Source organism: Hemiscyllium ocellatum, chromosome 6 (genome assembly GCF_020745735.1).
Source record: "Hemiscyllium ocellatum isolate sHemOce1 chromosome 6, sHemOce1.pat.X.cur, whole genome shotgun sequence".
Taxonomy (NCBI): Eukaryota; Metazoa; Chordata; class Chondrichthyes; order Orectolobiformes; family Hemiscylliidae; genus Hemiscyllium; species Hemiscyllium ocellatum.
In genome coordinates, this window is record NC_083406.1 from 69,778,743 (window position 1) to 69,792,101 (window position 13,359).

General features: G+C 38.6%; 1 protein-coding gene across 2 annotated transcripts in view; it reads left to right on the plus strand.

The window, feature by feature from the left end:
• Positions 1-13,359, plus strand: part of slc9a2 (solute carrier family 9 member 2) — an 88,256-nt gene that overhangs the window by 61,945 nt on the left and 12,952 nt on the right. For both annotated transcript variants that reach the window (XM_060826017.1, XM_060826016.1), the window contains exons 6-8: positions 4,916-5,005; positions 9,493-9,563; positions 12,844-13,005. In XM_060826017.1, coding sequence (XP_060682000.1) covers positions 4,916-5,005; positions 9,493-9,563; positions 12,844-13,005 — 323 coding nt within the window. The remainder of the gene's footprint in view (positions 1-4,915; positions 5,006-9,492; positions 9,564-12,843; positions 13,006-13,359) is intronic.

Sequence of the window (13,359 nt, forward strand, 5' to 3'; positions counted from 1 at the left end):
ACATCACCATAACGTGAAGAAATCATTGCTGGACTTGGTACATTAATTGCGTTGCCCTCTTCTCAGATACTGCTAGACCTGCTGAGTTTCTCAACATTCTCTGTGTTTGTTTTGGATTTTTAGCATCTGCAGTATTTTGCCTTTATATCACCATTACCATCCTGCTCCACTGGCTGGGCAGACCCACCCGTGGTGGGGATGCAGTGATACACAGTTGGTAGAGAGTTAGACCAACTGGAGGAAGCATCGTGTGTACTTTGAGTGGGGAACTTTTGTGCTTATCACCAGGAGTGACTCAGTAGTGTTGCAACTGACAAAGCAGGCATGTCTTAAAGAACATAGCTGTTAAACAGGGTCTGTAGCAAGTGGTCAGGGAGCCAACAAAAGGGAAACATCATCTTGCCTTCGACCTCAACAATCTACTATTCCAGATGCATCTGCCCATGATGGTATTGGTAGAAGGACTGACTGGGCCCCTCACCAAGCTATTCCAGTACAGTTACAACACTGACATCGATCTGACAACATGGAAGGCAGCCCATTTATGTTATGTCCACAATAAGAGGGGGATTGACCAGGTTAGAATTGTCCTAACCCCATATTCTTGATCAACAGCAAATGTTGCAAGAAGTAGTCAACAGTACTGTCATGGAGCATTTGCAAAGGAGTAACTTGCTCACTGATGCTCAGTTCAAGCTCTACTGGGGCAACTCAACTCTTGGACTCATTACAGCCTTAGTACAAATGTGGACTTAAAAACAAAACTGAACCCAAGAAGGGAGTGAGAATGACTCCACTTGAATCAACTGGAAGAAAGTGGGGACAGCAGATGTTTGTGATCAGAGTCGAGAGTGTGGTGCTGCACAAGCACAGCAGATCAGGCAGCATCCGAAGAGTAGGAGAATCGACATTTCGGGCATAAGCCCTTCATCAGAGCCCTTCCTGCTTCGGTTGTCCTGCACCTCGGATGCTGCCTGACCTGCTGTGCTTTTCCAGCACCATAATCGTGACTCCCCTTAATCAAGGCACCATTAGGCAGAGTACGACATTCAAGGAGCCCTGTGTAATACTGGTGTCAATGGGAATGAGTTGGGAAATCTTTAGAGTCATACGTAATACAAAGGAAGATGGTTGCTGGAAGTCAGTCATCTCAGCACCATGACATCTCCTCATGAGTTTCTCAGAGTAGTTACCTAGGCCCAACAATCTTCAGCTGCTTCATCAGAAACCTTTTCTTCCATTATTCAGTCAGAATGGGGATGCATAATTATATGTGAAAAATATTCAAACCATTCATGATTCCATAGATACTGATACAGTTCGTGTCGATATGCAGCTGGACCTGGACAATATCTGGCTTAGGTTGAGAGGTGGCAAGTAACATTTGTGTCACATGTGTTGTGGCAATTACTATCTCGGAGATATTCTGATTATTTTTCCTTTGCACTCAATGCCATTACCATTGCTTAATTTCCCACTATCAACATCCTGGAGATTGATCAGAAACTGATCTGGACCTACAATATAAATGCTGTGATTACAAGAGCAGGTCAAATTCTAAGAATGCTGCAGTGAGTGACTGTCCCTTTGCTCTCCCCATGCCTGTCTACCATCTGCAAGGCTCAAGTCAGGAGTCCAGTGCAATATTTTCCACTTGCTTGATGGCTGCAATAACACTCAAAAGCTTAAAACCATCCAGAATAAAGCAGCCTGCGTGATTGGCACATCATCTACCACCTTCAACATTCACTCTGTTTTCCCATCTGTGCACAGTGGTAGCAGTATGAGCCATTTACAAGATGCACTGCAATGACTCACTAAGGTTCCTTTAACAGTATCTTCCATACATGTGACCTCTACAACCTATAACGATAAGGGCAACAGGCACATGAGAACACTACCTGCAAGTTCCTCTCCAACATCATCTTGACTTGGAATATATTGCTGTTCTGTCTTTGTCAGGTCAAAATTCTGGAACTGCTTTACAAAAAACAGTAGGCATTCTACACCTCAAACGCGTTGCTGGTCAAAGCATAGCAGGCCAGGCAGCATCTCAGGAATAGAGAATTCGACGTTTCGAGCATAAGCCCTTCATCAGGGCTTATGCTCGAAACGTCGAATTCTCTATTCCTGAGATGCTGCCTGGCCTGCTGTGCTTTGACCAGCAACACATTTGCAGCTGTGATCTCCAGCATCTGCAGACCTCATTTTTTATTCTACACCTCAAAGATTGCAGCAATTCAAGAAGTGACTTCCCATCATTTTTCCCCAGTGCAATTAGGAATGGGTAATAAATGCTGGCCAAGTCACCAACACCCATATTCCATGAACAACTATTAAAATACCTCATCCCTGTTACCATTCTAGTGAATCTCATGTACATCCTCTCAAGTGCTTTTGACCGTGTAAAATTGTGATGCACAAAAAAACAATATTCCAGTTGTTTTCTACATGATTGCTAGTTTATGCTAAATCTGTGGTGGTGGATTTCAACTAGAAATTCAGCTGTAACTGCCCATTTATGGCTCTTGGAGACCACAGATCAATTCATCACCTAGACGAGTCACAGGGTCATAAAGATGTTTAGCACAGAAACAGACCCTTCGGTCCAACTCGTCCATGCTGACCAGATAACCTAAATTAATCTAGCCCGGTTTGCCAGCAATTGGCCCATATCCCTCTGGAATCTTTCTATTCATTTGCATAGGGTAAAAAGTGAGGTCTGCAGATGCTGGAGATCAGAGCTGAAAATGTGTTTCCTGATGAAGGGCTCTGGCCCGAAACGTCGAATTTCCTGTTCCTTGGATGCTGCCTGACCTGCTGTGCTTTAACCAGCAACACATTTTCAGCTATTCATTTGCATATTCAGATGCCTTTTAAACATTGTCATTGTACCAGCCTCCATAACTTCCATTGGCAGCTCATTCCAGACATAGACCACCCTCTGTGTGAAAACATTGATCCTTAGGTCCCTTTTAAATCTTTTTCCCCTCTCACCCTAAATCTATGCCTTCTAGTTCTGGACTCCCCCCAGCCTACCCCCTCCATCCCAGGACAATACCTTGTCTATTTACCCTATTCATGCCTCTTATGCTTTTATGAACTTCTATAAGGTCACCCCTCAGCCTCTGCCACTCCACAAAAGAAATATTTGTCCTGTTCAACCTGCTATCCATTCGCCACTTTCGTACCTGCTTGGTGACTTTCAACACAGCTTCCCCCTTTACCCACATATTTTGCACATGCTGACATTAACTGACGCAGTGGAAAGTACTGAAATGTTAATGACCTTTCTACTTCTTTTAAAGTGTTAATATTGGTCAAGATGAGATAACTGCAAAAATTAAAAATATGTAGACTACCTGTCAATTTTGAAAAGGTTGTGTGGCGAGGTAGCTGTGGGGATAAAATAAGCAAATGTTTGAAATATAAGAGCTAATTTTAGTTGTCCTCAGAAAAATATAAAACCAGCGCACCAAATTGTCATTTTATCTACAAAAACACGAGGTTTTTTTTAATCTACAGGACTGCCTGTGTGGCATTTGCAAATTCTCACCATGTGTCTGCATGGGATTCCTCTGGGTGCTCTGGTTTCCACCCATAGTCCAAAGATGTGCAGACTTGGTGGATTAGCCATGGGAAATGCAGGGTTACAGAGATAGGGTGGGGTGATGGGTCTAAATAGGGTGCTCTTTGGAGAGACGGTTCTTGATGGACTGAATGGTCTGCTTCCACGCTATCAGGATCCTATGATTCTATGAAGTAAAATATACAAGGTAGATAAACTAGAATATCATAGGGCTGACCACTAGAAACTCATTGGGCTCATATTGACTATAGCATTTGGATGAATACAAGCTGATCAGAAAAGGACAGAATTTGTAAAGGGTAAGTCATGTCTAAGGATCTAGTCAAACCCCTTTGACATGGCAGAGAAAGGAGTCTCTAAAGATGTTGCTTATTGACTTCCTGAAGGCATTCAGCTAGGTTTCACATAAGACACTGTTAAACAAATTGACAATGATTGAAATTGGATACAACTAATGGCTTGCATAGGGAATTGGATGGAAGATAGGATACAGAATCATGTTGATGGGTATGTATTTGAATTGGCAGGATGTGTCTCCCAAGGAACACTCAAAGCCTTCATGTTTTTGCTGGTTTTATCAATGGCATAATGAAGTAATAGACAGAAGTGAATCTACAGTTGCTGATAATACTAAGCTGAGTAAATTGTCTAGTAGAGAGCAATGGGACAGTACCAAATTATGTTTGCGGGTAAAACTGACAGATGAGGGTTAATGTAGGAAAAGTGAGATCATCGTGGGTTTAAAGATGTTTCTGAGCATTTTCTAAATGTTGTGGTATTAGGAATTGTTGCTGAGCAGAGAAATTTCTGGCTGTAAACACAGAAGCTGCTTAAAGCAGGTACAAAAAGTAATTTAAAAGGTTAATGTAATGTTGGCCTTTATTTTAAAACTAGACCAGAATTCTACTGAGTGAAAGTTACTTTAAAAATGTAGAGCTGTGCTTAACTCTAACTTGAGGACTGGAGGGCAACATTGAGGACTGGGCAACGCATCACAGGAGATATTAACCTTGAAGACTACAGCTCAGATTCATTGTTTTAGGTTTGATAAGATTTTAATGTTAAATAATGAGTTTGCGTAATTTAGGACTTTTATTTCCATAAGAACAAGGAACAGAAGTAGATCATTCAGCTCCCCAAGCCTAACTCACTGTTCTATCACGTCAAGGCTGAACTGCCCCAGACTGTAACTCCTCTTTTGTGCCATCTCCTCAGACTTCTTAATATTCCAAAAATCAATCCACCTGCTTTATATTTTGACCTGAAATCCTAAATATGTGTGTGCCTCTATTTGTTGAACGTAAATGTCCACTGTTGATCTTTTAGGGAATGACTATTCGCCCATTGGTTAATTTTCTGGATGTCAAAAAGACAAATAAAAAACAGCCAACTGTCAGTGAAGAGATTCACATTCGGGTAAGTGTCCCAATTATGTTGTTCGACTTTGTAACAATCTTGCATTTAAGTAACTGTTATGGGTTAGAATCTATAGTGTTTGAGTCGAATTAGTGCTGGCACTGAACAAGTAACACAAAGAGAGTTGAGCAGCTGATCAATGTGGCGATGAGACTTGGATGTTGTCAGCATACATGTGGAAACTGAATCTGCTTACAAATAACAGATGAAAGAGGTAAACCCTTGATGAATATCAGTTGTTGCTACTATTTGGGAAGAGAAATTATTGTGGAAACAGGGAAAAGAGAAGTGCTAGAGAAATTAACTTCCTTGACCTCTCTTCGGCCTCCAATATTGTTCAACATATCACCTTCCCACAGTGTTTCTGTACCAGTGTCTACTTCCTTAATGCAGGACCTGTATTATTTAACGCTTGTGTATGACTTTTTTTTAACATGAACATATTCACTTGTACTATCACTGGGAATTCATCCTGGATTTTTCCTCTTCATTTACCTAATACCTTTTTGTGATGCTATCAATTAACATGAGAATATCTCTTGCAATCTCTTGGTTGCTTGCCACACAAATCTGGATCCCTCTTGGCTTCCTCAAATGTTCTACGCATGACTGATGCCAGTCTCTGCCCTCTTCCATTGTGGAATCTTACTGTTTGAAAACTTACTTCATTTGATTTGGAACTCAATGTTCTCCACAAAATGTTGTCTCCATCACAAAAATCATCTTTCAAGTATTTGAAACAAAATAAATTAACAGTACACATACACGTTAATAGGAGTGATCAACTATTGTGGAGACACGGATACTGGGAGTTCAAAGCTGGGCACGCAATATTCAAAGCTTGAGACTATTTGAATGGAAAAGTAGAAGGAAAGGGTGGCAAGGATGGAATAAATGCGATAGCAAGAAATTATCTTAGATTGGAAGATGTAGAATACATATGAGTGAAGTTAGTATTAACAAGGGGAAGAAAATACTGGAAGGAGATTTGCGGTATATTGCGTAGAAAAGAGAATAAAACAGGAGATGATGAGGCCATGTAAACAAACCAGAACATTAATTATGGATGATTTTAATCTTCATGTAGATTGGGAATGTCAGATTGGCAGAGGTAAAGAGGTCTGAGGAAGTATTCATAGAATGTTTTCAGGTTAGTTTCCCAGAACAGTATGCTGTGGATCCAACCAAGTTATTAGTTCTAGTAAAATGTAAACAAGTTGATTTCAAAAGGATTTTAGAGTAAAAGATTCCCTAGGAACCAGCGGTAGACATGGTAGAATTTAATATTCAATTTGAAATGAAGAAACTTCAGTCAGATACAACTGTGTTAAATTTGAATAAGGGTAGTTATAAAGCAACAAAGACCGAGGGGGTTGGAACTGAATTTGAAAGGAATTTAACAGCAAAGATGGTTTAAGAACTATCTCAGATGTTGAAGAGAACAGTTTGACTCTCAAAAAAGACATACCCCAAATGAAAAAGCAACATTCTAGGATGGGCAAAGCCAGTTAGGGAAATTAAGGTTAGCATCAAATTGAAGGAAAAGAAAATATCCACTAGTCCTTACAAATTGTAATCCAGAGGGTTGGGAAAGTGTGAAAAACCAGCAAAGATAACCAAACAATAATAAAGGGCGAGAAGCTGAACTTTAAAGGTAAATTTGTAAGTAATATGAAGATAGCAAGAGCGTCCTTATTTATATGAAAATGAAACGAGGCAAAAGTGAACAAAAGCCTTTTAGTAAATAAGGTTGGGGAAATAATAATGAGAATGAGGAAATGACAGATGAGTTAATAAATACTTTTTATCATTCTTAATAGTAGATAGCATTAACAGTATTACAGAAATACTAAATAATCAAGAGCAAAAAGAGGAAAGGAAACATGCAATAATTATCACTGGGAAAATAGAAATAGAGGAACTAATGGGGCTTGAGACCAATAAATACCCTGGTCCTGTTGCATTACATTCTAGAATATTAAATGAAGTGGCGAGATAGTATCTGCACTGTTAGTAATCTTTCGAAGTTCCTTCGATTCTGGACAAATCCCAGAGGATTGGAAAATCTAACACCATTTATTTGAAAAGGGAACAACACAAAAACAGGTATCTATGGGCCAAGTAGCTTAATGTCTGTTAATGGGAAAATATTAGAAAATAATGTAATATCAGAACATTTAAAAATAACTACATGTTCAGGAACAGCCAGCATGGCCTCATGAAGGGGTAGTCTTGTCTGACAAAATTAGTAGAATTCCTTGAGATGGTTACAAGTAACGATGGATAATTAAGAAGCAGTGGATCTAACATATCTGGATTTTCACAGGTGGGTAATAAGGTCTGCACATTAAGCTACTGACTAAGATAAGAGTCCCTGGTTTTGGAAGTAGTATTTTAATATACATAGAGGATTGAGAATTGGGATAAGGGAAGCATTTTAGGATGGCAACCTGCAACTAGTTGTGGGCTACAGGAATCAGCCTTGGGGCTGCCATTATTTGCAATATAATAATGACTTGGACGAGGAAAGTAAATCTGCAATCACTGAGTTTGGTGATGACACAAAACAGATGGGAAGGTAAGTGGTAAGGCCACAAAACGCTGCAGTGGAAATGCAGACCGATTGAGAGTGGGCAAAAACTTAGTAGATGGAATGTAATTTGGGGAAATATGAAGTTGTACACTTTGGCAGGAAGAATAGAGGAGCAAAATATGTTTCTAAATGGAGAATTTGCTGTAGCTTTCTGCACTTGGAGGGATCTAGGGGAGTTGTAGAGTCATAGAGCTGTACAGCATGAAAACAGACCCTTCGGTCCAACTTGTCCATGCCGAAGAGAGATCCTAAATTTAATCTAGTCCTATTGCCAGCATTTTGCCCATATTCCTCTAAACCCTTCCTGTACATGTACCCACTCAGACACCTTTTAAATGTTGTAATTGTACCAGCTTACAGCACCACTCTGTGTGGACATGTTGTCCCTTTAGTCCCTTTTAAATGTTTTCCCTCTAACCTTAAATCTATACCGTCCAGATTTGGACTCCCCAACTCTGGAGAAAAGACCTTGTCTACTCATCCTATCCACGCCCCTCATGATTTTATAAACTTCTATAAAGTCACCCCTCAGCCTCCAACAATCCAAAGAAAATGGCCCCAACCTATTCAGCCTCTCCAACCCTGCAACATCCTTGTCAATCTTTTCTGAACCCTTTGAAGTTTCACAACATTCTTTCCTATAGCAGGGAGACCAGAACTGAATACAATATTCCAAAAGTGACCTAACCAATGCAATATGAGCTCCCAACTCCTATACTCAATAGTCTGACCAATAAAGGAAAGTATACCGAACACCTTCTTCACTACCCTATCTACCTGTGACTCTACTTTCAAGGAACTAAGAACATGTACACCAAGATCTCTTTGTCGTCCATGAATTCCAAAAACTATCATCCAATCAGCAGGGAATTGAAAAGGCAAGTAGAATATTGGCATTTATTTGAAAGGAAATTGAGTATAAGGATAGGGAAATCTTACTAAAATTATATAAGGCACTGGTTAGACCACAGCTGGAACTTGTGAACAGGTTTGTCTCCTTGTTTAGCAATGATATACCACCATCTGAGGCAGTCCCAAGAAGGTTCATTAGGTTGATCCTGGAAATGAAGAGACTGTCTTATGAAGAGAGGTTGAATAGATTGTGTGTGTGCACACTGGAGTTTAGAAGAATACCATTACCTTATTAAAATATATAAGATTCTTTGGGGACTTGAAGGGTAAATGCAGAAAAGTTGTTTCCCTTGTGGTAGACTCTAGGACTAGAATCTTTGAGTAAGAGCTCGCGCATTTAAAACAAAGATGATGAAGAATTTCTTCTCCTAAAAGGTGGAGAATCTCTGGAATTCTTCCCTGCAGAGGGCTGCAAAGGCTGAGCCTTTAAGTATATTCAAGGCTGAAATAGATTATTAATCAGTAAGGAAATCGTGAATTATGGGCCAAAGGCAGGAAAATAAATTTGAGGATTATCAGATTAGCGATGATGTCATTGAGTGGTGGAACAAGCTCAATGGGCTGAATAGCCTACTTCTGTTTCTATATCTTCTTCTCTTATGACCTTGTTTCTATTACATGACCCTAATTTCCCACACCATCTGCTGCTGACATCCTCATTTCTTTCACTGTCTTGAAACCTGATAACATTTTCCAGCTTTCTCAAAATCCATTCTATTCTCCACGGACTCCTGAAATATTATACTGAAGTTTGAAATTTGGTGAAATCTAAAGAAAGTATTTCATTGAGAAATGAAAACCTGTTTCAGACCAATATTGCTGCCATTGATTACATACCAAGTGGAACGTCTCATCTTTCAGAAGTTTCATGATATCAGACCTGGTCATCTCAGCATAGAAAACTGATCACTTTTGACATTGAAATTCTTGGTGGAAAATCTAAAAGCAGAAAATACATCTAAAATGTCTTTTTTGTGTCTAGTTTTTTGACCATCTGTTGGCTGGGGTTGAGGATATCTGTGGACAGTGGAGCCACTACTACTGGAGAGACAAGTATGAATTTGTTTCGCATCTAAGTTTTAGTAATAAATTTAAATGTCTCTGATTAGTTACTCATTGGGCAACCTGGAAGCCTAATCAGTTAGTTTGGTAACAAAATAAATGTAAGTTTTTGTAAGACTGACGTTGATTAATTGTTGGCCAGTGTGTGTTACCAAATCCAAATTATAAACATAATATGTTTGTGCCTCTGGTGATGTCCATGAGTCATGATGTACCTTATCCCATCTTCCAATCCCTTGGATGTCAAGTCAACTGATTTGACCCATGGTGTATATTTTCCTCCACCCAATAGTCAGGTAGACCACACAAACTCCGGTATGCATAACCATTTTTTTTTGTATGTACAGGAAAGTTAAATGTATAATGATTGATGCTATCTATGCCTTGTAACTTGTGATTCAATGCCAGCTCTGTTCACTTACAACCACTTTCCAACAGACATCAAAGTTTGTGCAAACTGCACAAAAAGATTCCCTAATTATCATAAAATGTGGAATTAATATTTGGCATAGTTCATTTAAAAACATAGATACACTTGGAGTTTTCCCATGTACAAGGTGGTCCAGCACCTTTCTTTTCGCTGTCTTCAATAATTAGAGAATGTGATGGCTTGAGCAAGCCATGTTTCTTCACTCAGACATTTAATATCATGGTTGTCAAATTAGAGTTCAGTTAACCACCAGTGCAGGAATAACTTACCCTCTAAACTCAGACTAACTGTGATTGTGAGGAAGGAGCCATCTCATTTGTTTTTGTTTTAAAGAAAAAGCCATTTATTCTTGAAATGCTATTTTTCTTTTGTTAGCAAAAACCCAACTAAGTGTAGGTGCTTTGGTACCTCTATTCTTATGAACACAGGGTGCTATGCCATATTGTTGTTGGCTAGAAGTTAATAATTAACATTGGAGTTAGATAAATGATACGGGTTCTTCAGTGAACTTTGTTCTGTACCTTATCTTAGAGCCTTAAAGGGATTTTGTGGCTGGATGAAAAGCGAACATTTTCAACTGGTTTTCAAGTTTGATACATCAATTTTTAAAAGTCATCAAATAGAAAGATTATTTTACTTCTCATTTGAGGTAATCACTTCAGATGAATAACTGAATCTCAAAAGTTAAATTCACCGTTTTCACAGCTTTGCTTTTCAATTCTTTTGATGGTCTACAGAACTTGAATATTAAAACTGAATCCCTCAAGGAGTTATTAATGAATTTATCATCTAGTTTTAGAACTGACCATTTCAGCTCTGAGCCTTAAAAGGATTTGCATTGCTACTCTTTTCATGGGATGTAGGCATTGCTGGCAAACCAGTGTCTGATGTCCATCCCTAATTGTGCTCTAGAAGATGGTGATGAGTCATTGGATTGACCTGCTGTAATCCATCTGGTGCAGCAATGCCCTCCGTATTGTTAGAAAGGGAGTTCCAATTTTGACCCAGTGACAGAGAAAGAAAGGAAATATAATTGTGAATCAGAATGATGTGATTCAAAGGTGAATTTGCAGGTGATGTTCCTTCCGTGACAAGGGATGACTATAGGTGTCTTAATGAGGGATTTTTCTGAAGTCAAAATTGAAGATTCCATAAACCAGTATAACCTGTAATATTGATTATTGTAGCCAGCTTTGAAACAGGTTTATGAATGTTTGAATTACCAAAGGAAAGAAAAATGAAATGAATGTTTCCAAAGTGACTATCAGATCTACCTATTTTTTAACTACAGACAGGGAATCTTTCAAATTAGACTCATGTTAAAATTCTTGCACAGTATGGGTCTGACAGTATAGTATTACAATGTCTCATTTGAGGCATTTCACATGATATCAAGAAATGATTGGAGGCATTGGGTATTGCAAAGGTTATGGACTCTGACAACATTCTGGGGCAATAGTACTGAAGACTTGTGCTCCAGAACTTGCCACACCCTTAGCTAAGCTTTTCCAGTACAGCTACAACACTGGCAACTACCTTACAATGTGGAAAATTGTCTAGCAATGTCCTATTCACACAAAAAAAAAGACAAATCTGACCCTGTCTACTTTTGATCATGAGTAAAATGATGGAAGGGGTTTGCAGCATTGTTGGGAATAGGATTAAAGTTTTCTTTATGCTGCTTGTGCCATAAACCTCCTAAATTATCATTTTAATTTAAGTATATGTATTCTTTGGGATTTTTTTCCTTTGTATAATAGACTTGTGTTCTTCAGTTAAAAGGACATTGGCAGCCTCAGGTAAATGTGTACAGTGTCTGACCGTAATGGCAACCAAACTGTAAAAATAAAACTTAATTGCTACCAAGCCAGCTTTCACTGTGGAAATTGATTTGTCCAGTGTTAGTGTCAACTGCAATCATCAAACAGAGTCTCTTGGCAGATTGGATTTCCATTGGATTTAACAGGATGTGACGTCTTTATATAAAGAAATGAATGAAATATTACTGCTAACTTTACTCTTTAATTTCTTGCTTAACTAACTTTTACTCTATGCTTCTTCCTGCCTCTCCCAAAGAAAGACAAAGACAGATTAACTCACTGACTCTTTTCCTTAGACTACGGAAACAGTTTAAGACTGCTTTTCTGTTCTGGCTAGAAGGTTTCTTTCCTGCCCCCACCTGGGGAGGTCTAGGAACTAACAGATAGCCCTTCTACTGGAATGACTTCTGTACCTCTGCATTTATCCTGTTTGTGGCCCCTGACCAACTGTTTGTAGATGATTAAAACACAACCTAGTAAATAATCAACAATTAATTCCCCACGTGCTGATCAAATCATTCTGCTTAGGTCGTGTTCTTTCTTAGAAATGATGATTGAACTCATTGTTCAAAAATTATTTCCTAATTTTTTTTAAACAAAAGTCACCTTTATAGAACTAAACCCAAAATTTTACTTACTTTTGCTTTAAATAGCAAATCCCCAAATAATGAAAATATGTTATAAACCTTTATCACAATACCTAAGTTCTTAAACAGAGCTGTGCAGGAGAAACCAATGATTGTGTGAAAAAAGCTGTGTAGTCTTTAGAATATTTTGTGCAGAAACATTCTACTCTGAAAGCTCCACTGCCCTGTTTTGTGCATTTTCTTTTACAAATTCACTCTGAAAGAAATGTAGTTTGGTGAATAGGGCAATTCTGTGGTAACAAAGAAGACAATGAGGGGAGATTTTTCTGACGTAGATCTATTATACAAATATGTCCAACTGATTCCTTCTAGGATATACTGCAGTTCGTTATTCTTCAACTTCTGCACTAAAAAAGCTCTGGCTTTATTTTCAGGGCCAAGAAATTCAATCGTAACTATTTGTCAAAGCTTTTGATCAGAGATAAAGGGCCAACGTCTGGTATTGTTGCTCTTTATAAGAAGCTGGAATTGAAACAGGCGATTGAATTGGCTGAATCTGGACAACTCAGTAAAGTGTCATCATCTGCTTCCCTGCTGTAAGTAAAATGTTGCTTTCATGTTGGTTAATAAGTTGCATCAAAATTTCCTAAACAGGTACAGGGGAATTAGAAATAGACATTGTCTTGAACATTTTGGATTTGATGTGGTCATGGCTCAAGCTGTGTGCAAATTCAGTGAATGAATAGCAGTGGTACTGGAGAATGCACATTAAAAGCACTACATTGTTTTAAAACGGATATCTAATGAATAGATACATGGTTGATCAGTTCTAAGTTTGAATGTTAGGAGTTTTGAGTCTTAGGGTGGAAGTATTAAAGTCCTCAATTTCAGAATTTTTATTTTTCATTACATTCACATTCCCTTTATTTTCACTTGCACTCCTTGTCTAC